Source organism: Neodiprion fabricii, chromosome 3 (assembly GCF_021155785.1).
Source record: "Neodiprion fabricii isolate iyNeoFabr1 chromosome 3, iyNeoFabr1.1, whole genome shotgun sequence".
In the NCBI taxonomy this organism is placed as follows: Eukaryota; Metazoa; Arthropoda; class Insecta; order Hymenoptera; family Diprionidae; genus Neodiprion; species Neodiprion fabricii.
This window is the reverse complement of record NC_060241.1, coordinates 3,196,757-3,220,010: the sequence shown is the minus strand read 5'-3', so window position 1 is coordinate 3,220,010 and position 23,254 is coordinate 3,196,757. Positions and strand designations below refer to the sequence as shown.

The window sequence follows — 23,254 nt, the reverse complement described above, 5'->3', positions numbered from 1 at the left end:
TCACTTTAGGAATTCATGCATTCAAATGTTCTTGCAAATTTTCTAAACTTCATGTAAATCGATTGACCTTTCGTCGAGTGAATACTTGACTTGAGTGAAGATAACCCTTGAAAATACTCGAAAGACAATGCGATTCAACAAACTTCGGAAACACTTAGCGTTTCGAATCGTTGCACAGTTTTGGGAGCGTATCTGCGAGGCGTGTCGCAATAGAGGTATAATTTTGTCGTACTCACTCAGGTTGAAGTAGGTCTGATTTTCAGGGTCATACTCGGGCCAGTCGAGTTCATATTGCTGCCACTCCTTGGCTCCATCGGTCAGGAATGTTGATCTTCTCGGGGCGTTAGGATTCCTGAACAAACGTAATTCCGCCAGGTCAAGATAAACGTACAACTAACAAAAAGCTGCGAAGCGAGCCAGCCGCTTGCACGAGTTGGACAAACACAAAGGGGGAGGTGAAAGAGCAAGAGCAAGCCAGACGGGCACAGAAGTCCTTTTAATTAATCAGAAAATACTGAGCTGCACAAGTATATCCCTTGCGGATCGCTGTTCGGCAGTTTCAGCTATAAGTCCGATGAGACGATGCGCGTTTAATCGAGCTACAACCCAAGGATAGTCAAACTTTACACCGTGGCGATAGCCGGTGAGCTATTTGGTCCAGTGCGTTTTTTTCCAAACTGCCACCACCGCCGACACGTTTGCTTAGGACGTTTGTTCGGCAGTATAGAACTGTCGTCAGTTGATCCCAAGCAAACAGTGTGGCAGCCCGTTAAACGGAAGAAGAAGAAGGACGTGCAGGAGGACGTGAGGTAAAATTCAAATTCAACCAATCAGGGGAGTTTGAGGCGTCGTTGCAATCCTTCTTCGCTGATTTTCACCGCGTTGAAATAAAAATCGTGTACCGCGAAGAGGACCTTCATTGAGTTCAAACGTTCGTCAGGTGCAATTGACGTTCTGCCCGCCCATGGAATCGGTTATGATTTCGTGAATTTGATGACACTTTATTCAGCACACATTTGCGTTGTGCGCCTGACCACTCGGTGTTCCCCAATCAACACGCTGTGCTCGTTTACCAATTTGGTAAAATTGAAAGACTACAATTGAAACCCATCAGCCTGTGATTGTTTCATCGCAATTGACGCTGCTCACCGACGAGCGAGTGGCCGGAACGAAATATCGGAAAGAGGAATTCGGTCGAGCAAAGTCTACCGTATCGTGAGGTGATCATTAAAAAAAAGACATACCCTAACCTTCCGAGGAATGTAACGGACCGTCTCTTCCAGGGTGATTATTACCAAATATGACAGTGGTTGGAATTTCGTTTAAACAATGTAGCGCTGATTATAATTATCGGTGAATTTGAACTCGACGAGATCAGGTAGTCGGGATGTTGAAGGATACAAGAGCCGGCGGCTTTTAGTCGTTTGCATAGCTTTGCTTCCCCGAAGATTTTGAGTCTCGTTTCATCGACACGGAGTCGTGAAGTCTGAGTAACACAGCTAGCTCTAAACTACGCACCATTACGGAGGGCTGGCGCGTCTGTAACTTGTAAATTAAGAGCGCGAATCCAAGACGCTCTCATCCCGAAGGACCGAGATCGTTGAATATCGTGGTTAATTAGCCTTTTGTCTAATTAAAGTTTGCCGAACACGGCAATATGGTTAAGCCTATGTACCTACAGATACGCACGCACTTACGAATCGGAGCCGCTAATTAGAGACTGTCTGCACCATAGCAACGAAATACATATCTTTACGTCAGAATTAACCGCGTTTACAGCAGGAAGAAAAAAATTCCTGCGAAACTCGCGTTAGCTGAAATTTATCGACAAGCCGCGTCAAATATTCCAAAGAATTCTTGACTTCTATTCCATAATCCCCATCCTAGCCTATTTTCTATTCTTGTTCGATCATTTCTCCTAAAGTCGTATCTCATGCAGTTATTTTTATTTTACTGTAATTATCGAGTAGCCCGCATTTTTACCGTCATCAAAATTTCTTCATTAACTCAATCTGGTAACGACGTAATTTCAAACTTGTACAAAATCTTGTACCGAAATGTTGAAGAATTTTTTTCTTTTTTTTTTTCTTTTTCTCCTCCACCTGTTTTGCAAAACATTCGTCAAAGTTTCACCGTGATGCAAGATATTGCATTTTTGTCTAAAGAATTTTCTTACCTTGTTCAGTTCGTAGTTATTGCTTTTTTTTTTCCCCCCTCCACTTTTCTATCCGATGATTTAGTACACCAGCGAAGGGAATTTCTGTTCCAATTTGTTTTTTTTTTTTCTTCCCGTAGTAAGGTTATTACCAATGTTGGATTAAAGTTTTATTTCAATTTGGGAAAAGGGAATTAGATCCAGGAGAGATGTAGTAGGCAGCTACCGACCGACGGAAGTATAATTATACGGTGTGAGAAACGCAGCCGACTGCTCCGTCAACCCAAGATTTTCTCATACCTCTTCGTTTCTCTGTCCTTCTCCCCCCCTCTCTCTCTCTCTCCTTCTCTCCTTTGCCGGTAAGAAGGCGTCCGTATTCCAGCTCTCTAGCACTCTTTTTATTCAAGCTTTTTCCGCACCTTGCAGCACGAGCCTGGCGTCCAATTACACCAATCAATACAATGCCCTCGAGTTCTCCGCGTCTCGACGCGACGTATAATTATCTGCAGCGAGCCAGGAGAGATCTGGTTTAAAGAAAAGACACGTGCTCCCTTTTATCTCGACGTATGATTTGTCGAGAAAATCGACGACGCGCCGCTATTGGTGTGTATTCGAATGACTTTAACTGGCTGAGCGAAGCTTTGATCTGCAGTTTCTTCGACTGAAAATCATCCATGACTCGAAACTTAATTGAAACGACTTCACGTCTCTCTTTAATTAATGAGTTTCACCGGTCTGGTGGGATTTTTAATAAATCTGCATTAATTCAAGCTGAATCAATGACACGTCGAAGGAAATTAAAATCACTTCAAACTCCGTATTAAATAGCTCACAGTGGATGTCGTACTATTCGAGTCACAGAATTCTGTGAATAATGGGTAACAGAAGCTTTGACACTGCATCAGTACCGTGTACAGGATTCTAATTTCCGTTAAAAGTTGCGTAGACATCAAATAACGCACACGGATATTACCGAGTACGCTGCTAACGTGGGAAGATTAACGCGTCGATGCACGGCTTTCATCGCTTTGATTTCGATTCTCTTCGATCCACTTTCGTTCCCGTTTTTCCCACCCTCGTTTTCATCCCGACAATTTCAATTACCATCGAATTTTCAAGCACCGCATGTATCGTTTCACTTTTTGGAATCCTCACCCTCAGGCTCCGCTGCAACCTGACCATATATGCATATATTATATCTATTTGCCCGGGATAATGGTTATTCCAGGGATCGGGTTTCGCCCGTAAGCTGTTAAAATTACGCTACATGTTCTCGAAACTCTGCTCTTTTCATTTAATTCATATTTATGTCCTCTATTCTGGTGAAAAGTTAACCATCCAATCTACTTTCTCCTCGTATACACGCTATTACAAATGTTCTTTTTCATTCTATCATTACAGTCTCCTCTGTCCGTTTGTTCTATTATCCATCTATTTGTTTTGTTTCTTAATTATAACAACTGACGTCCGGTATATTTTAGACACAACCTCAAATGGCGTAAGAAGTGAGACGAAAAAAACGTTATCTATATTCAATATTCAAACCTGTTGCACAAATTGTAGAGCATAGTATAGTATGTACTATCAGGAATGATTAGTTCAAATTTAACATCAATAGGAGTGCAGGATTTTGGAATTATCACGGAATTACTTACAGTAAATCATGCAGAACACGGTAACTTCATCAATCTTCAATACTTTACACTTAAAGTTTTACTTTGCTTACAACAAAGCGGCGAAAAACTTGTGTTAACAGCACAAACCTCTGATTTTCTTCGTTAACTTGAAATTTGAGAATGAACAAATTTCTGACTGGTAAGAAGAAATCTTATTAGGGTGACATAGTAATTGAAGGCCTAGGGTAGTTAACCTTAATCGGTCACTTGGGGTGAATTTCACCCCAAACATTTCTCAAACTCCTCGTAGAGTCCCTTAATCGTGGAAATGGCCCTGATGACCCCATCTTTCAAGCGAAATAAAGACATTTTTTCCACATTTTTGGCACATTCTTTAACATTGCCGATGTTTTACAATATTTAAACAATCAATTTTGACTAGGAAAACTGCAGAGAGAACTTTCCCTGCCATCGTTAAACAATAACTAGATATTTTTTATTTTCCTTTATTTTTAGAACTCATTTTTGAAGCAAAAAATCACTTTTCGGGTGAATTTCACCCAGTGAGACAGTTATGCGATTCCACCGAGGTGTGACCGAGCAGGGTTAATTAGCATCAGCGACAAGGATCCTTGATCGTTAGCCGACTCACCCGGTATGCGCGAAGTTACACCACCAGGTCATCATCGCTTCGGAGAACAATACTTCGCCGATGTTATATCTCTCTTGCAAATGGTACTTCCCACCACCGACCGGGATTCCCAGGATGTAGGGCAGTTCCTCCCCGTGGACCGTTCGCTGGTGATGCTGCTACGGGATGATAAAATCACAATGCGATCTTCCCGTTCCGAACGGGAGGTGAAATTGCAGAGCGAATTGGTGAAATTGCGAAGATGGAATTTGCTATTCCTTGGGTGACTAATTCTTTCCATACATTCGAATCCGAATGTCAATCAAACAGCGCGCAATTTGAGGGGGAAAATTGCTGCATAAATTTTTGATAATACTATTCCAATCCGTGATTGAATTTTTTTTCCCGATGCTAAAAAATGTCACAACTATCAAGTGATTTTACGCACCCCGTAGTAGTCCTGCATCGCTCTCGGGTGAGAGAAAACGTACATGTAACTCTTCGGGTTGACTTTGGCGTGCAATTTCCCGGTCATGATGAGGGGGGCAACCGTGCCACTGTCCGATAACGCCTGCAGCACTAATTCACGATTTTTAATCGCGAAACCGTTCGTAAATCCGTCCGTGTAATCACCGTAGTGCTCCAGGATCTTTGACAGGACCAGCTCTGGTTCAAGCTCGTGCGTCGCCTGCAAACTCAAAAACACTTTAACATCCATTTTTGGCATTGTTCCAAACTGAATCGGAAATGACAACTGGAGCCATTTTGGCTGTTTTTTATTCACCTCAGTCATGACCGAGGATGTAAACACTCGTGTACACTTAACTTCAGGACCTCGAGATTTCAAAAGACTTCGAGCGACGTCAAGTTACATCACGTGATTTCAAAGTGATTTCTGGTGATTTCAAGTTACTTGAAAATTACTTTATGACTCCGAGTGAGATTGAGTCACTTCGGAACTTCGGATGACATCGACTGACATCACGAGATTTCAAGTGACTTTAAGTGACCTCGTGACTTCAAGAGACATCAAGTGACATCGCGTGATTTCAAGTTAGCTTAAATGACTTCATAACTCTAAGTAAGAATGAATCACATCATGACTTCGGGTGACATCGACTAATATTACGTGATTTGAAGTGACCCAAAGGGATTTCATGACTCCAAATGACATCAGGTGACTTTACGAGTTGAAGCGATTCCAAGTGATTTTCAAGGGACTGTTTACGCCCCTCGGCCATGACGTGTCGTTATTAATATTTTTACCTTTAAATGTTCACGCAGAAAGTTGTCCCTCTCGTTTTCGAGAAGTCCGTGTAGCAGAGCGACAGGTGGAAGTTCGTGAAACTTCTCCGACTCGGTAACACCGTACATCAAATCGTACCTACGGATATCGAGAAACGACAGATCACCGTTATTGTTTAACGTAAAAAACTTGTGAAGAGTAAAAAATTCTGTCGCGTTAATAAAGCGCTCAGCCTCACCTGCCGAATACCTCGATACTTTCCATCAGGTCTAACGGGTTCTTAAGCACAACTGCGCCGTCAATCAGAGGGGCGTAAGCCGGTACGTGTAACGGCTTGTCGATACGAACACCAAGGAGGGAATCGAGGGGTCGATTCTGCAAGCAATTTGACAAATCCTCGTCGGACGACGTCGGGCAGTTGAGAGCGTGGGCGACCTGCGGTAAAGCCGAAAAGAAACCGTGCGTCAAAAGCATGGCGATGTTTCCAAAATCCCTCTTCCAATGCTCATTATTAATTCTTTCTAGTCATTTTCCTCCTGACTCGGAACGCAGTTGGAAAGGAAACAGGTCAGGTTCGATAAGAAATAAGCGGTGCATCTCTTGCCTGCTTTGTGACCTGCAGCGGGGCCTTTCCAATGGCATTGGCGCTCAGTGCTGATCCAGACATCAGAATTCCACGCTTGAATAAACCGTTACCTGGGAAATAATTGATTTACCTCTTAATGTGACGTAAACGGTATCTGCGTTATCTCTTAAGAACGTCTCTTTGCAATACTGATCAAAAAAATGGACTGGTTCTGACTGCTTTCATTTGTCGGCTATGTTTCTGACCCGGATTATTCTCGTGTACTGAACGATGCAATTGACAGGAAATGTTGTAGTAGGAAATGAAACAAAGTGATGATATCAAGGTGTTACATAACTTTTTGTATTCAAATTCCTTCGAGTAATTTTAGCTGCTAATTTCGATTTCGAGTAATGTGAAATAAATTCAACGCCATTCGAAATAACTTTACGTGAATTCGCGATCTTGCATTATAGACAAAGTTGAGTGAAGCCCAAACTTTATACCATTCCAAGTGACTTAGATTAATCAATTTAACGGATGAAACGTTAAAGGACTCCTGACTGATTGGAAAGGTGTAAGGTATACTATGATTCAATTTCAATTAACCCCGTTGGATAACAAAACGAAAAAACTACCTCAGCAAATCTCTTTTCCATCCGTGATGGATCGCCCTCGTTTTTTACGCTCTCTTTTTTTTCCCCCCATCCTTTGCGCTTTTTCAAGCTAAACTCACCCTTGCTGGCCACAGGACTTATGAGTAATAAGTTGGCAAATATTGCGCCAGTGCCATGGCCGACGAGCGTTACGCTGTTAGGGTCACCACCGAATTCAGCGATATTTTCCTGCAGCCACAACAAAGCCGCGACTTGGTCCAGCAGCCCAAAATTACTCGACGCATTGTCGTTCGTTCCTGGCCTGAGGAAACCTGCAAAAATTTATAACACACGACGTCTTACGGATATGCAGAAGAGAGATCAAAATAGGTTGAAATGAATAGAACTAGGTTAGGCGATGAGTAAATAAATAAATAAATAGGTAAAAGTATAAAAGGAATAGATGAAAAATAAGATGAGTAACGACAGGAAAATTGACGAAACAATGGTCGGGTGTGTAAATAACAAGACTTGCACGTACGACAAAACGATGAGAATAACATAAAACTGGGAAATATTGCAAGTATTTGAGAATCGCAATTCAATAAACATGAAAAGTAATATAAATGGGTAAATAAAAAGAGAGAGAGGGAGATGCGTCTGATTAAAATCCTGAAAAAAATCTTAGAGTTATTGGTTTGCTTTGAAATTCGCTCCTTGCTTCTTCTTTGCCCTTCTGTGCACGATTCCACGTTTTTGTAATAAATTTTTTTTTTTGTTTCCGACAAACAGTGGATAGAAAATGTCGAAGAATTCATAAAACTCGTAAAACCATTGACAAAACACTTTGCTCCGAACGCCTTCTTTTTTCCAAGCTTGGTCAATCCCGGCGTGTGGAAATCGCGTTTCAACCCTTCAACGAAAATTCAGCCAAATTTTTTTGTCGCGCGGGATGGAAACTTTTTGACGAGATAAAGCAAGGGCAAAAAAAAAAAAAAAAGAAATTAATGAAAGAAAAAAAAAAGCAACACCGACTAACGGTGGAAATTAATTTCGAATTTCTTCCATCTGGTCTACGGAATTACGCTCGGAGGGTGAAGATTGATAAACTCGTTTGTAATTCGGTATTCAACTGCTGGATTCCGCGAGGTACTTTGGTTCATATTTCTCTGTGCATCGCCGCTTCGAGTCTTGTTGCCAAGACGAAGTAGTCAGCGCCTCGCCTCTTCCTCCGCACCGTTCTTACATCTTTCCATTTGCCTTTTTCTTCACCCCTACCCTTGGACCTTGTTTAACTCTATATCTATCTATCCATGCCTCGCCTAACGTACTACGGTACCTTAGTACTAACCACTTCCCCAGCACTTTAACCTAATTTATGATTATGGTTTCCCTACTGTCTTTCTTTTTCCCTTCAGCTCGCCCGGAGTTCCCTTTCACATTCTCTTTTTCTTTTACTATCCTTCTTCTTTACCGCGGGATACACTTTTTTTCTGATTTTACATTCTCTACCCATCTCGTTCGTTATGTTTCTATTTTTTGAATTTTTTTCTCGATTCATTTCTCTCTCTCTCTCTCTCTCTCTCTCTCTCTTTCTTCCGCTTGTACTGTACATTTTTCATTTCTCACAGACCATCGCCAGATGGCAAATATTTGAGGGTTTTAAAATTACCCCAAGAATATACCCCGTCACGAGTTGCATTTGAGTTTTTGCAATCTGGAAAAAGCCTTTGGAATCTAACACGCTTGATGATCATATCATCGTATCATCGATCATATTATATAACAACTTGCCGAAGTGTTTATCGGAGAAACTTTCGATCTGCTGAGTTTTCGTGTGATGGGCAGATATATTTTGTAACGGCAATATACCCCCGATATTATATCCGGCTGCAGGTGGTCTATAAAGTGCGCTTGCATTATATTGGAATTCAACGGGTACAAGGAACGGATCGTGGGATCAAGTTATTGCCGTTTGAGTCTAGTCGCTGGTAGTTACGTATAACGGATTAGAGGCGGATTATCCGTACATGTAAGTACCAGCTTAAGTATACGTATATCCGAGGCGCGATGAGTTATTCCAACTAAATTAACCTCGCTTTTGAAATTTCTCCAAAATAATTATTCCCAGTACCGTCGCGGATCTACGAATTCAAATTTTTCACGAAAACACTCCGATATCTACCGTCATTCGTTGACTATTCGAGTAGTTTCAAAAGTTTCAAGTGAGTTTGATTAAAGATAAATTTCAAAAATACACTTGATATCCGTGAGTAGAAAGAATCGAAAACTCCTCTTTCGTTCAACTACTCGATATTCGTATTCCTTCTTTTCTTCGTTATGTATACTTTTGTACAATTTCGACTGATTCGAATAGCTGCCATCGGTCATAGCTGAAAATAAATTCGTTAGCTCGTCCGATGCAACGGTTCACGCTCCCCGATCCCTTTGACAATGTTTCCGGCTTGTATTCAACGAGGCTTAAACCGCTGGCTGATTGGTGGCAATTAAATAATTTATCCCTGACAATACACGGTTCGTTATATCCTGTATGCTTGTCCCAGGTTTGCGGGGTGGGAGACGAACGATCCTAGGCAAAATGTATTGACGAAACGAGAGAGAAATAGTAAAGGAGAGAAAAATAAAGGGAGGCAATAATTTGAGCGGGAACTATTGCCAATTTTGTGGTATATGCGTGATTTAGAATCGATGAAAGGAGTTGTTCTTTTTCCGTATAATTCGGGAAATTTAAACTTTGCATAGTTTTTTTCGATCTCGAAGAATGCGTTTGACGGAAATAAAACATCATTCGTAATCATACGTACATGAAATAAAGTCAAAAATCAACGATAGATTAATCGTTTTTACTTCTTAGCATATGTTTTGTATTACTTTTTTACGATAAGCGATACGTTGCTCGAAGCGAAAGTTTTGTAACTTCTCGCGTTAAAAACGATCAAACGATTATACATTCTTTGCAAAAATTATTCAGACTCGAAAATGTCGATCAGCAGTTATTAAAAAGTCCCGGCTCTGTTGAAGAAAAACTTGTTTCTTTGAGTTTCCAGTTTTCTTTTCATTCTTTTTTTATTTCCTGGAATCGGGTAACGATTAAACAGTATTAAACATGGCGCGTCCCTATGCCGATGATGGAATCGAAGTTAAGTGCATATGCAATCGCACACAGAGATGATCATGGATGAAAATTACGCATGCTGCGCCAACGTACTGTTATGGAAATTTTGCTCAAGCCAAAAATCAATAACTTGTTTGTTACGCTGATTAATGGGAACGGTCGAATTATACCTGCTGGATGGCGAGAATAGCTACAAATATTACTGCAGCAGCGGTATTTAACGGCTAAACAAATAACTGCTGGGAAATCCTGGCGCATCGTCGAGGATATTATGAAATTACAGCGTTAATTCCAGATGTGAGCGCGTGCGGCGTCGTATACAAATATAGCCATGCACGCATGATGGATTTCGAATTCATAGAGGCCTGATATAATGCGTTTCAATTAAAAGCGTCTGTCTCTCGGTGTGCAAACCGAACAACGAGAGGATAAAGAAGACGATAATGATAAGAATTTTAACAAAAATAATGGTAATAATAACAACAACAACAGGAGCGTGGAAAATAGGACATGAAAAATGAAATTTGGAGGACGGCAGCAGACCGGGAATTTCGTTTATCAGGAAAAGTCCGGGAATTATGATGAACCGTAGGTAGAAACGTGTTTTTTTTTTTTTTTTTTTTAATAAATCGCGTTCAAACTTCAGCTATGTTTCGTAAATTCAGTTAAACTAACTTTCGGATATGGTATTGTTCAATTTTTAATTATTTCTGTGAAACGAATCGATGCCGTGTGTTTTTTAGGTATAAATTTGTACAATCAAGAGATGGAGAATTTCTGGAGCTCACGGTGATAAAAGCTAGCCAACGTTACCCAAGTTTCGTGGAAAGAGGTCGGAGAATTTTTAATTTTTTTTTGTTTTCTTTCTTTTTTATGGGAAAAATTTTGGAAAAGTGAGGGAAACTTATTCGAAGTAAATTGTCGCAACCTTGACGATATGGAAATACGAAAATAATTAATCATACTCAGGGCTCACCTAGAATTCCGAGGCGAAAATTAATCGTGACGAATACAACGTTTCCGTAACTCGCCAACATGCTGCCGTCGTAAGGATTTCCGCTGTTCCATTCGAAGCTTTCACCGTGGATGAAAACCATCACCGGATACTTTCGCAGGGATCGTTGACCTGTAACAGTTGCAAGAAGAGTCAGGAAAAAAGAAGAAAAAAAGATCGAGAAAAAAAAAACGAATGGCTAGACCGAAAAAATATCCATATTTCATTTACCCGCAAACTCGCATTGTTGTACTGCACGTGTTATTATTTTGCACACGGGTAATTTATTCATTCACGGTGCAATAATTGTGCTATTTTTATGACGCACAGTTTTTTTAAAGAAAATTATGCAAACGAACCGCGGAAACTCGTGCAACTTGACATCGGTTTTTTTTTTTGTCTCCGCTGATCGATACGTTTGCTAGTTCTTTTTCTCTTCATCTTTACTCGGGTTTATTTATGATTCACCCCATTAGTTTGTAAAATAGTTGCACTTTGCCGTTTAATCGAACGAGAAATCTGTGGTAATGAAACTGAATTTTGATACCTTATGTATGCGTTTTTTTTTTTTTCTTGTTTGTTTTTTTGAACCATTTCGCTTCGTGGCTTACGTGATGAAATGTATCGGAATTTTTCGCGAAACTTTGCTTCACGGCACATCTTCGTTTATTGTATCTTGGGCAAGAGCTCCGAAATTTCATTCCGATTATTCAAGTTATATCCGAAAACTGGAAGACCTGCGATTTCAAAATGCAATAACGAAAAATCTTAACCTAATCAACGAGCACAAGAGATACAAGAATTCTTATCGTCGTCTCTTCAACAGCTGAATTTCGTTCGCGTATATCCGCACGATTCTTTCCGTATTTAATAGAAGTGAAATACCGGCGGCCATGTCAAATGTCAGGGGTAACCAGAAGAGAATCGAGAAAGAAAGAATTGAAAGAAGAAGATAAATATGTGTGGTGGGAATGAAAACAAAGAGCCAACCCGAGTACGCGGGGCAACGCACTTTTTTTTACCCTCTTTCCGCCACCACGTTACATCATTCACGTACCCCTCGCTCACCACAAACATTTCGCACAATTCTACAATTCGGGACATTTCCTGGATACCGAGATCTTAGGTCTCCTGTGTAACATTAATTTTTTTTTTTTTTTTCTCCAATTTGAATTCTTTTTTAAGAACAATTACACACTTGGAATGGACGTGTGCAGAGAATTTTATTCAAATGACCGTTTCGAGTTTGAAATCATGTTTATTACATTTATCAGATCATTCGTTGTAAACGATAAAAGATTCGCGACGTACTTTACGTTTTCGAAGGGTGATTATAATTTTTTAAGGTAGCTTACAGTCATACCTTCCAATTTTTGGATGTACATTATATTCAGTTGATCGCTAATTCAAATTTCAACTTCCCTGAATCAGGATTCTCATTTGGTGAAAATCAAAAAAAAAAAAAATTATATTCTCAATTAGATCGAAATCGATTGAATAAAAGCAGTAGCGAAACGAGTTTTTATATTCATTTTGTACACTTTGCGAAATGATTCTCAAGCAAACTGTGTTTAATTTATTAAAAAAAAATTACATCGATCACCGCTGCGAATTAATTTCTGAAAATGTTGGACTACCGAAATCGCACTCCTTCAGCTTAAGCTCTGGAGTTTTTGATTTACGAGTTATATGAAAAATGGCCTTAGATTCTCCCAGGTCAGTGTTAGCATCACCCGCAATTTATTCCCCGAGGGGTGGACGATTCACTTTACGTTTTCGATATTAGGGAATAAATTTCACTATTCACGAAAGCGTTATATACGATCCGCTCGGCTCTCTCTCTCTCTTTCTCCCTCTCTCTCTCTCTCGGCAGGTGAAGGGAGAATCTCTCAAGTGTTCGGAATGCGCCTGACCTACATACGTCACGATTTTACCCCCGCCAATGGTTTTTCCCTCGTGCGTTACAACCCCGTATAAGCGAGGCGATTCCCCCAATTTTTGGCCCAGAATCACCCAAATTATAAATTGAAATACCGAATTACTGCACCGATCCGAACTTAAGGGCAGACCTTAGAAGTAACATTTGTTTGGTCTTTTTTTCAAACCCTTTCATTGAATCTGTGGCAAAAGTGTGTTCAAAGTGAACAAAGCTTTTTTTGATTTGGCAAAATACATGAAAAAATTTTGAATCGAAAACATTTTTTCAACGGTCAACTTGGTTTTTTCATTTTCGTTCGTTTTATTGGGAAAAACACTTTTCAGATTTGAAAAAGTTGACTGAAAACTGATTTATTTATGTCGAATGACGAAAAGTGAATAAGGTATTATTTGACATTGAATGAGAATTTCTTTTACTGTATGGGAATGAAAAAATTTTAGTGAACCAAGTTTTTATTCCATTCAAGCAAAAAATTACAATTGTGCGTAATATATTCGCGTAATAGTTTATTCCGGTGTGTCGGGATGAAACAATTTCCAACCCATGTCAATAACAATTAAGAAACAGCAAGAAATAAAATTGAATATTCGATGCAGATATCATTACACTCGATGAACTTGCGAATTTCTGCTTTGTAATTCGTTACTGCGATAAGCGAAGAAGACGAGGAGAAAACTCGAAATCAAGAAGATGAAAATAACTAATAGAAATATTTTGTTTAACAATAAAAAAAAAATTCAATCGATCAGAAGGTGTGATAATTTTTCAACCAAAAGGTGTTTTAAATTATTTAAAATTGGATACGAATGCAACTCACCTCTGGTATCGATACACTGAGAGAAATTTTTATTTCCGGTTACCGCTCAGTTTTCAACTATTTTCATTTTTTACGACAATCGACAAAATATAGTTCTGGGTAGAAAATGAAATTTTCTTGCAACTGTTGCGAAAATTTAACGCTCGTGCGAGAATAAATTGACGTTAAAGCCTTGTTTAATTAAAAAGATGCCTGTTTTACTCAATTTTTCCAGTTACCGTAAAAAATTAAATTTTTCTCATTGTATAACTGCATTAATAGTACGAAAGCAAATATTTACGAGGAAATAATCGACGACGTTCGCCTCGCGGCGATGCGATGGTTTGGTTCTGAGCCGGCGCAAGTAGTAACGCCGGTTGTGTGGTCAGCCTGCAGTGTTTAGAGCGACGGTCGAATCGCTTGGATCCTGGACTTGAACGGATTTAACATGCTGCTGCAACGCTCGCGGGGCTCGCGGTCGGTGTAAACAAAGTTCTGAGCAACCGTGGAGGGATTTGGATTCCGCAGGGCGTTTGAGAAGCGATTTTGCCGGTACGAAATATACCTTGAATTATAACGCATTGCATTCGACGCATTCGTACGGCGACAAATGGGCGAAGATAAGGCGGAGAAACAGTTTTTGTGCAACACTTTTTTTTACCATAAAAACTTGGAAAACAAAACATTTGTACATTTAAAAAAAGAAAAATATGAATATATAAACTGGAAAAAACATAATCGTTTATTTGAAAAAAAAAAAGTAATAATGAGGTAAAAGTATATCTGAAATCTGAGACCGAAACGAAAATTGAATTAATATACAAAGTTTAACCATGGAATGAAAAATATTTGTGCACATTTTTCATCGTGTGTTTCACCTTTATTATTTCGTTAATTGAAATTGTTGTCCATCCGTCCTCGAGCATCGTGAAACTTCCCTTAATTTGCAGGATATCACGTTTCGGCCTTTTTTGCAGCACACGTATTAATATAATGCGCACGGAGATCGATACTCGATCTGCAATTATTGATATACACGAACCCGCAACGTTGGGCGAAAAAGGAACAAGGGTAGCCGGGGATGGTTTTGGGGTGGTGAAATAATGATGCCCGTGTCGATATTTGGCTTTGAATATAAGCGCAAACCTGCACGGGGCGTGGGTATGGATACGGATATATTTTTCACCGTAAAGCGGGAAGAAAAATTGCACCACCAAACCTGTTTTAACATGCTGTGGTAAATAAGAATTTATCACGTTAATGCAAAATATAAATTCACGTCACGAATACACAGCGCAACCACGTTGCAGGCGGAAAAGCGAGGGTTGCGGTTTTGGCAAACGTGAGGTTTTTTAGGTTTGGAAAATACTGAAAAACGGGAGAAAAAATGAGGAGGAACAAAAATTGAAAACAAAAAATAAGCAAACCGAGCTCCGACGACGCGGCGTTATGTGTGAAAAATAAAAAATGACGATAAAATAATCACGCGACGGTTGAGAATAAATTTACAAAAATACGTAACCGTGGTTTCGGTGTGTTTGATGTCCTCGCGGTTGCACGTGTGCGGCCAACCCTTGTAATTTATGTATGAACAAGAAAAACGATAAAGGTGAAGATGAAATATGTGGTGAAAAAAATTCCTACACCTAAGCCGAATTGACGAAATCCGGATCAGCGTGTTTCACGCTAATAATATCAAACTCTATGGTTTTATTCGTTAAAATTTATGCATTTCCCTTCTAAACCTTTTCGCGAATTGTTTTTTATTTTTTCATTTTTTTTTTTTTTTCGTTCTTTTCTCCTCTTTATTTTCGACGTCTAGTTACGCCCGGGAATTTGCAACGATTAATATCAACGTCACCGGCCACTCTCGTAAATCAACTTTTCGCGACTCTCCGCGACCTCGATTAATAAATCACGAATTTATCACCAGCGCAGGTCGCAAAAGCTTGTTAAAAATTCCTCAATTCACGGAAAGTTGTGTAAGGTAAATACGGTGAACTTGAAACGGAGTTTCGAAAATTTTCCATGCTTCAAGCACTGTTCTCAAGTGCTCTGATAAAAAACAGAAACAAAAAAAAAAAGATAACGAAACGAAAGTAATGTAAGGAGCTTTTTCTTCCGGTTAATTGGGGAAAAATCTATCGGAGTTTTCTTTTGCGTTCAAACCGACTCTATTCGCCGCGTTTAAATTCAGCCTGAACGTGAACGCTGCTGCTATCTGAAAAGCTGCTTGAAAAGCTTCTCCTCGAAGGTGCGAGCTTGCGAGAACCCTGCAGAGATGGCGCCTGCGGAAACTGCTGGCATTGAGTTTGTTCAATACTTGTGCAACGCGAGCTTTTCGGTCGAAAGCTTATCGGTCAGAGAGGGTCGAGAGCTTGCAGCTGACACTCTACAAGCTCCGTTGACGGGGATAGGATCCGGTGCTTGCAACAATTTTTCTGTTGAGCGCTTTTGTTCCTTCGAATTTTTTTTAATTCCGCTTCCTTTTCTTCACACTCCGCACCTTTCTGTTAATTTTTTTCCTCATTCTTTTTACATTTGGAATTGAATTTTTACTCATTGTCAGCGGGAATTCTGACCGCGGGGAAAAACAAAGAAAAGAAAGCTCGAGACATGATCAAAGAAAAGATATTTCATACCGGTATCGACGTATATCTACTCCGATTATCATTAAAATATTTACCTCTTCGAGTATATTTCCTCGACGTTTGAAAGGTATATTATACGAAGCTCGGAACAATTACCATCGGATCAAAGAACGCTATGTTTCCGGTACGAAGCAGCGTTGATAAACAATTGAAATCTTGAAATATATCGTTATTTCATAAGACGGAAATAACGAAGTCTGCTCGCCAGGGAATATATTCGTTATTAAATGAAAATCACTTGAATCGAACGGAAATTCTTGTGTTTGTTCTACGTTCACTGTCGATTCTCTTTCTCTTCCTTAATTACAAGTTTGCGTATTAATTACAAACGGAATAATTTTATCTTTCAAATTTCCGTTCTTCAATCGTTTGTTTTTCCAAGTTGAAGGGAGATTCGTTCAACTCCAAGTTTTATCTTTCAAGATCTGTTTCAACGATGTTGAATTCTACTAATATTTTTACCATCAATCGTGAATAATCATCAATCGCGTTTTACTTTTGCTATCGCATTATCCGTCTCACGTCGAATACGATTATCAAAAATTGAACCCGAGGCGTCAAAGTCTTGGAAGGAATTCTTGCGCCGAGTACAAAGTGCGAAACTGTGTAGCAAGTTTTTCACTCAAAGCTCGGAAAATTCAGACGCTCAAGGGACGAACGGCGGGGTTTAAAATGGAGAAACAAACGTTCGGACACATCTCGCGTTTCGCATTCCGCGACTCTAAATCGCCCTCGGCTCAATCTCTTCCAGCTTACGCGATACGCCAATAAATTCATCATCATCGTTTCTTTTCATTTCGCACCGATGCCGCTTTATTATCTTCTACCCGTTCGCTGCGGGAGCTTTAAAGAAAATCATTACATTTTGGAAAACAACTTTTTCCTATTTCTAAAACTTGCAAGGACCGGTGAAAATTTTATTAAAAGTGTTGCTAACAAATAATATATAGGTATAATACTTATACGCGGAATTCCATGCGAATAAAACCAACTTCTGACCCTCACCTTTTTTGTATTTTCTTCAAAAAATTTTCTACAATTCTCCCAACCCTGAAACAGTATCCTGAATTTTTTCAAATTTTTTATTCAATCGGTCAATTATTTATAAACGTTGAGAGTGATTTTGAAAAGGACCTTTTTCAGGATTCTCAAAGAATTTTCAGAAGCTGCAAACACTTCAAGACCGGTGCCATTATGAAGCGAGTTTTTTTTTTTTGTTTTCTTCGAATATTGAGATAATTTCTTTCACCGATTTACTGTAATAGTGAAATAAGCAAAAATCTTTTCTTATCGCGTTTGGAAATCAGATACACATACGCCTCGACGCTGCAGGGGAAAAAATGTTACGTAGATTTTACATCAATCGGGGTAGATTTACTAATCTAAGCGTACTGTGACTCTTAACATCGGATAAAAAGTGTCTGCTGTTCATATATTTACATTATTTTTTTTTCCATCCGACGATAAGAATATAATGTGAAAATATTGGTTCAGTTGATGACGTATAAAAAAAAAGAAAAAAAGAACAAAAAACAAAAGACAATAAATATGAAGCGAAAGGAAAAGACGTAGAAAAAAAGAATAAACTAAGTCGAAAAGCGCGGTTTTTCCACCGTTTCACGATGAAACAGTTCCAGAAATAATAACAACAACCGGATCTCGCGGCGGTTCGAAGCGGCTGAGCTTTATCTGATTTCACGGTTAATCCTTTAATTGGATAAAAAGCTCCGACTCTCCGTCTGCGCTCTTTCTTTCTCCCTCTCATCGTCGGTCCGATTTCGTTTTTCATCACCGCAGCAGAAAACCACCACCGTACTTCTACCTATTTCCGAATTCGAATATCAATAGGCAATGAGTATGTGAAATTTCACATAACCCGGATTCACGATTACGACAATTGCTCGTCTACCGCGTATCAATAACGCTGAAAAGCTCGCACAACGCGGATGGTTTCGGTTCGGGAAAATAGAGGTTCCATGTTTTCCCTCGGGGGTGTGAAATCCGACGAAGAAAGGCGAGACCCCCTGGATCTGGGGGAGGGGGAGGGGATCCAGGATTTACCCAACCCTTCGGTAATTATTTCCAAAGGTTTTTGTCCGCCCTTGATAAATGACGCTTGTCAGCCGGTCCTGTGCACCCCACAAAATCAGGGAAAACGAGGCAAAGGTAAGAGGCGAAGGGTGACGTCGATTTTGGGTTCGCTATTTTTTTCTGTTCTTTTTTTCCTTCCTTCTTCTTCCTCCTCCCTTCTCCTTCACTTTCCTCTCCTCTTTATTTCTCGCTCCGTTTTATTCACTTCTCATTTTTATTTAGGAAATACATTATACGCGCTCTTGTCAACAGAATTACTCGACAATCGTAAAACGAGGCTGCAGAGCGGGTGTTTTTGTGTTCTCTTCGTTTTTTTATTTATTTTTTTATTTTTTTTTTGTTTCACTCATTTCTCTTTATTCTCTTAATTTTTGTGCTCCTTTGAACGAAACTCGACCCCTGTACAGCCGGTTGCCAAAAAGAGAGAATGAGAGGGAAATAATTAGTTCATGAATCGGACAGGTACAGGGTAAGCTGCTTAATCGAATTCCTTTTTATTACATCTGTACCGTAGATCAGAGCTGCGCTTGTATTTACAGAGGGGAAAACTGAACAGGGGATGGTTGGATGTAACTGGGTAACAATTACTTTGATCATATTCGTGTACATTTCGTTTTTTCTTTCCTCGCCTTTTATTAATTCTACTTTATTAAAGTATACTCGCGGATACTTGAACAGTGGGAATTCGTTCCGAGTGATTGTAATATTCTTTTCCAAATCACTTTACGGAGATAATCTTACACTCAGGTTCTGTGTTGCAAATATTTTTTCGAGGGAAACTAAAAGCAGAGAAATTTCGTCAACTTTGCAATTACTTGAAGACTCTATTATTTCGCTTTATCGATTAACCGATTAACGTATCAATCGTCTTGCGAATCGTTCGAGAATCCTGCAATTTCGTAAAACTTTGTCTGGATAGCTATCGTCTGTATTATATGCATGGTAAATAGACGGGACAGGGAGAGAGAGGGAGAGGAAGGCGGAAAATTTACGGTTTGCGTTATTGCCTACAACGAAGCCGGAAAGTAACTCGAGTTATTTAACGAAGCGGTGAAAGCCGAACAGCCATATTGTTTTACCCACTTTGAAACTGCAGTCCGCGTCTCGAGTATTGCACCTGACTCCGGAATCTGAATTTGACCCCGATTAAATCTACACTGAGAGAAATTTTTCGTTACGGTTACCGCTCAGTCCTTAACTATTTTCATACTTAATCGACGTATACCGAATAAAATTTGGCTAAATTTCCGAATTTTTCGATAACTCAAACACACGCCTCTCCGAGCAGTTAAATTTTTATAAGCAAAAATGCATGGATTTGAAATTTGTTTTTACGAAAACTGTTCGTTACTTCAAGACAATGCCTGTGAAAAAAATTTCCACCAACTATTTTCGTAGGAAATTTGATGCTCCAGGAAAAAGATGACTTGTAAAATTTTCGTAAATCTAATATTTATTCTATATAAAACTGTCCTCATTTTTCTCCAACAGCGTGATAAATATTAGACTTACGAAAATTTTATAAGAGATCTTTCTTTTGGAGCATTTAAGTTCCTACAAAACGAACGCAAGACATTTTTTTTCATAACATAGGTACAGGTTTAAAGTAATTTACAGTTTTCTTTACAAAAAAATTTAAATGTACGCATTTTTCATATAAAAATTCGACCGCTTGGCGGGGCGTGTTAAGATTATTGTAAAATATTCGGGGGCTTGGTCGGATTTTTTTTTTTTCATATACGTTGATTATTGATACTTTTTGGGGAGGGGGGTTAGCGAGAAAAAATTCCGACACGAGTGAAATAAGATCCACCCTGGTATACGTAGACCCATCGACTTATTTCGAAATAATACGCGCCCGAGTATCGGCTTAAAGTGAATCCCTCGAAAAGGGGGGTGTGATCCACCCCGTTTCCGGATGATGCGATTTGTTTAGCTTAGTAATCGAGGCCGAGCCTGGTGCTTCTCTCCCGGGATAACCTTCGCCGAGTTGAATATCGGGATCGTTGATACAGACCTCGGAGTATCTCTATGTACTCGTATACCTACAACTCTCATCTGCCAACAAAGCCGGGAAACAAATTTCCCAGTGCAACGTACGTGCTTTTAGTCTCAGATTATCAAGCCTTTCAATATTCACGCGGCTGTTGACGCGGGAAGCGTGTCAATTATTTTCACCCGGTGGAAAATGAAAAGCCAGACGAATAATAACGAACGAAATGAAAGAAAGCAGCAGCTGAGAGGCAAGCCGGAAAAAAACTTTTTGTGAAAAGCGATAAGAGTACGTCTGTTCGTACGACAAACTTAAGCGATGATCGCGAAAACTGCCTGGTGAAAAATCTGAAACCGATGGAACGTGGCACTGGGATGAAAAAGTTTGAAAATAATTTATACACATATTTTTTTTTTTGTTTCAAATAAATATACAAGACCGGAAAAACATAATCGCTTATTTAGGAAAAGTAACGGGTTTTTCGGTTGAACGGTGAAAATCTATTTCTTACATCATCGAAGGCGATGAAAAGTAAAAACAGAGGGGATGAAATTTTGCATTTCAATACAACTGTGATTATTATAACTTCCACAGTCAACTCTCGTGTATTGGAAATACCAGAATGGCTTACACGGCATTGTATGTACACGAAGTACGAAATAATGACGGAGAAGAACGAAAGTCTGAAAATTGGACCTCGCATTTTGCCCAGCTTCGGGATAATCAAAAAAAGTGAGCGGAAAGTTCAGCAGAGGAGAGAGGAAATCTTCAAACGGCGTAAACGGTAAAACCAATTGCCGAGAATCCTTCCTCCACTTATGAGAGTTATTAAAATCCCATAGATTTTTTTCATTCAGGGTCGTTTAAATGCATGCCGCGACCAACGCGTTTAGCCCTTTTCCTATTTCCTTCTCCTTCCGGAGCTTCGAAATGCCCGGATTCACCTGCAATAACCGGACTGTCATTTCAGACACATGCGAGGCTTAAATAAGCTCCGTTTGTAAGCTCCGCGAAACGAGATGACAAAGGTCTCACTTTTTCTCCTCTTCTCTTTCCGTTTCTAAATAGCGTTTAAAAATGTCGGAGGGAAACTTTTTTCTTCGACGAACGTGCAACGCGATAATTAATTACGGAATCAAACATCCGATACGTCTCACCGTAAAACGGATGAATGCGGCCGACCGATTGCGATTAATATTACCATTATTATTATTATTATTATTATTATTATTATTATTATTATTATTATTATTATTATCGTCGTCGTTGTTGTTGTTATTATCGTTACCGTCAACGTCATCAATAATTCCGTTATTGTTATTGCTCTGTTGTTTCGCCTGATTTTTCTCCGACTCCGCGTGCGTGCTGACGTTGAGTTGTACTCGGTGATGCCTCTAATTACACTCGGGTACTACCCCGATTCCAGATTAGCTTTGCAATTAATCAAACATATTCAATGACGGTGATAATAATCATTTGCTCTAGCCCGAAGCACGTGTGTAGCCACCGTGAAGATTGAAGGGGAAATATGTGCATATCTTGCATGAGAGCCCTTCGCTATCACGATATTCGAGTTGAATTCAATTATCAATACAACGTTTGGTTCGGTCTAATTATCGGAAATTTTTCGTTCGTGTTTTTAGATCGTCGAAGAGGCAAAGATTGATCCATGAATACGGGCATTGTGAATTTTTAAATTTGAATCGACTGGCTAGAGTTTTAGTACGTTACAGTAGATATCCTCCCGATCAAAAATTCGCACGAACGCAAGTACCAAAGGTCAGTAGTTTCTGAGATACAAGATTCGGAAGAAAGGTGTCCAGATTTTTTGATATCTATGGATTTCGTGATTTTCATTAATTGTAAAGCTTCAAGGGGACTTGAAATCGAACAAATCACTCCTAAAACTGCACGAGTGATTCTCGAAGATAGACAGGAAGCTGTGATTGATTTCATTCGTGAACTTAATGGCTTACCGGAAGGAGGTGCAGAGTCAAATTTGACCTGAAGAACGAGACACTCGGACTCTTGCAATTATCGACTTGTCCTATTTTTCACGCGTCTGCGGAATCTCTGCAAAACGGCTGTGCAGTTTTTGAACGATACAGTTGATTTCAAGTCCCCCTTGAAGCTTTGTAATTCGTAAAAACCCCGTAATACATTCGGTATTCTTATGTAATTCGATAATAAAGATTTTGTGAACCGTTCAAGTTCAAAGGATATCAAAAAAGGATGAAAAAAAATTGACGACACAAGTCTGGCATATGCGATTAGTCAAAGAAAAACAGATCGTCAGTAATTTAATCGCTACAATGAGAAAAATTTGATTTGTTAAAGTATCTAGAAAAATTCAGTAAAACAGGCATCATTAAAAAACTGTTTGAATATTGTTGGGATAACGAAAAACGCGGTACGCGTAACCATTTTGCTTTATCGTCGATCCTTTTTTGGTAATTGCAACGCGAAATCAATTTGTGAGGTTTACTCTACTTTTCTAGTTAAACAAGGCTCTAACGTCAATTTATTCTTACACAAGCATTAAATTTTCGCAACAGTTGCACGAAAATATGGGAACAGTGATCGTAATGATAAACAATAGTAACGGATACTAGACTTTCCGGTAATAGCTAGAAAACTAATTTTCATTTTCTACCTAGAACTATATTTTGTCGATTGTGGTAAAAAATGAAAATAGTTAAGGGCTGAGCGGTAACCGGAAATAAAAATGTCTCTCAGTGTATAATTGAAAAACTGAGTGGCAGTGTCGAAGAAAGGTTTATTCTCATTTCATTCGGTGTGTTATTCCGGGGTTAAATCGGCAGAGGCAAAGAGTGAGTATAATTGG

At 39.4% G+C, this 23,254-nt stretch overlaps 1 protein-coding gene across 3 annotated transcripts in view; it reads right to left on the bottom strand.

Annotated features, from left to right (window-relative positions):
- The window catches only part of LOC124177561, a 53,305-nt gene that overhangs the window by 4,170 nt on the left and 25,881 nt on the right, over positions 1 to 23,254 (bottom strand). For 2 of the 3 annotated variants that reach the window (XM_046560058.1, XM_046560059.1), the window contains exons 4-11: positions 10,922 to 11,071; positions 6,950 to 7,141; positions 6,253 to 6,344; positions 5,887 to 6,083; positions 5,669 to 5,786; positions 4,851 to 5,090; positions 4,424 to 4,581; positions 237 to 352 (exon numbers count right to left, since the gene is read on the bottom strand). In XM_046560058.1, the coding sequence (XP_046416014.1) occupies positions 237 to 352; positions 4,424 to 4,581; positions 4,851 to 5,090; positions 5,669 to 5,786; positions 5,887 to 6,083; positions 6,253 to 6,344; positions 6,950 to 7,141; positions 10,922 to 11,071 (1,263 nt within the window). The remainder of the gene's footprint in view (positions 1 to 236; positions 353 to 4,423; positions 4,582 to 4,850; positions 5,091 to 5,668; positions 5,787 to 5,886; positions 6,084 to 6,252; positions 6,345 to 6,949; positions 7,142 to 10,921; positions 11,072 to 23,254) is intronic. The other variant, XM_046560060.1, reaches the window with a different exon arrangement.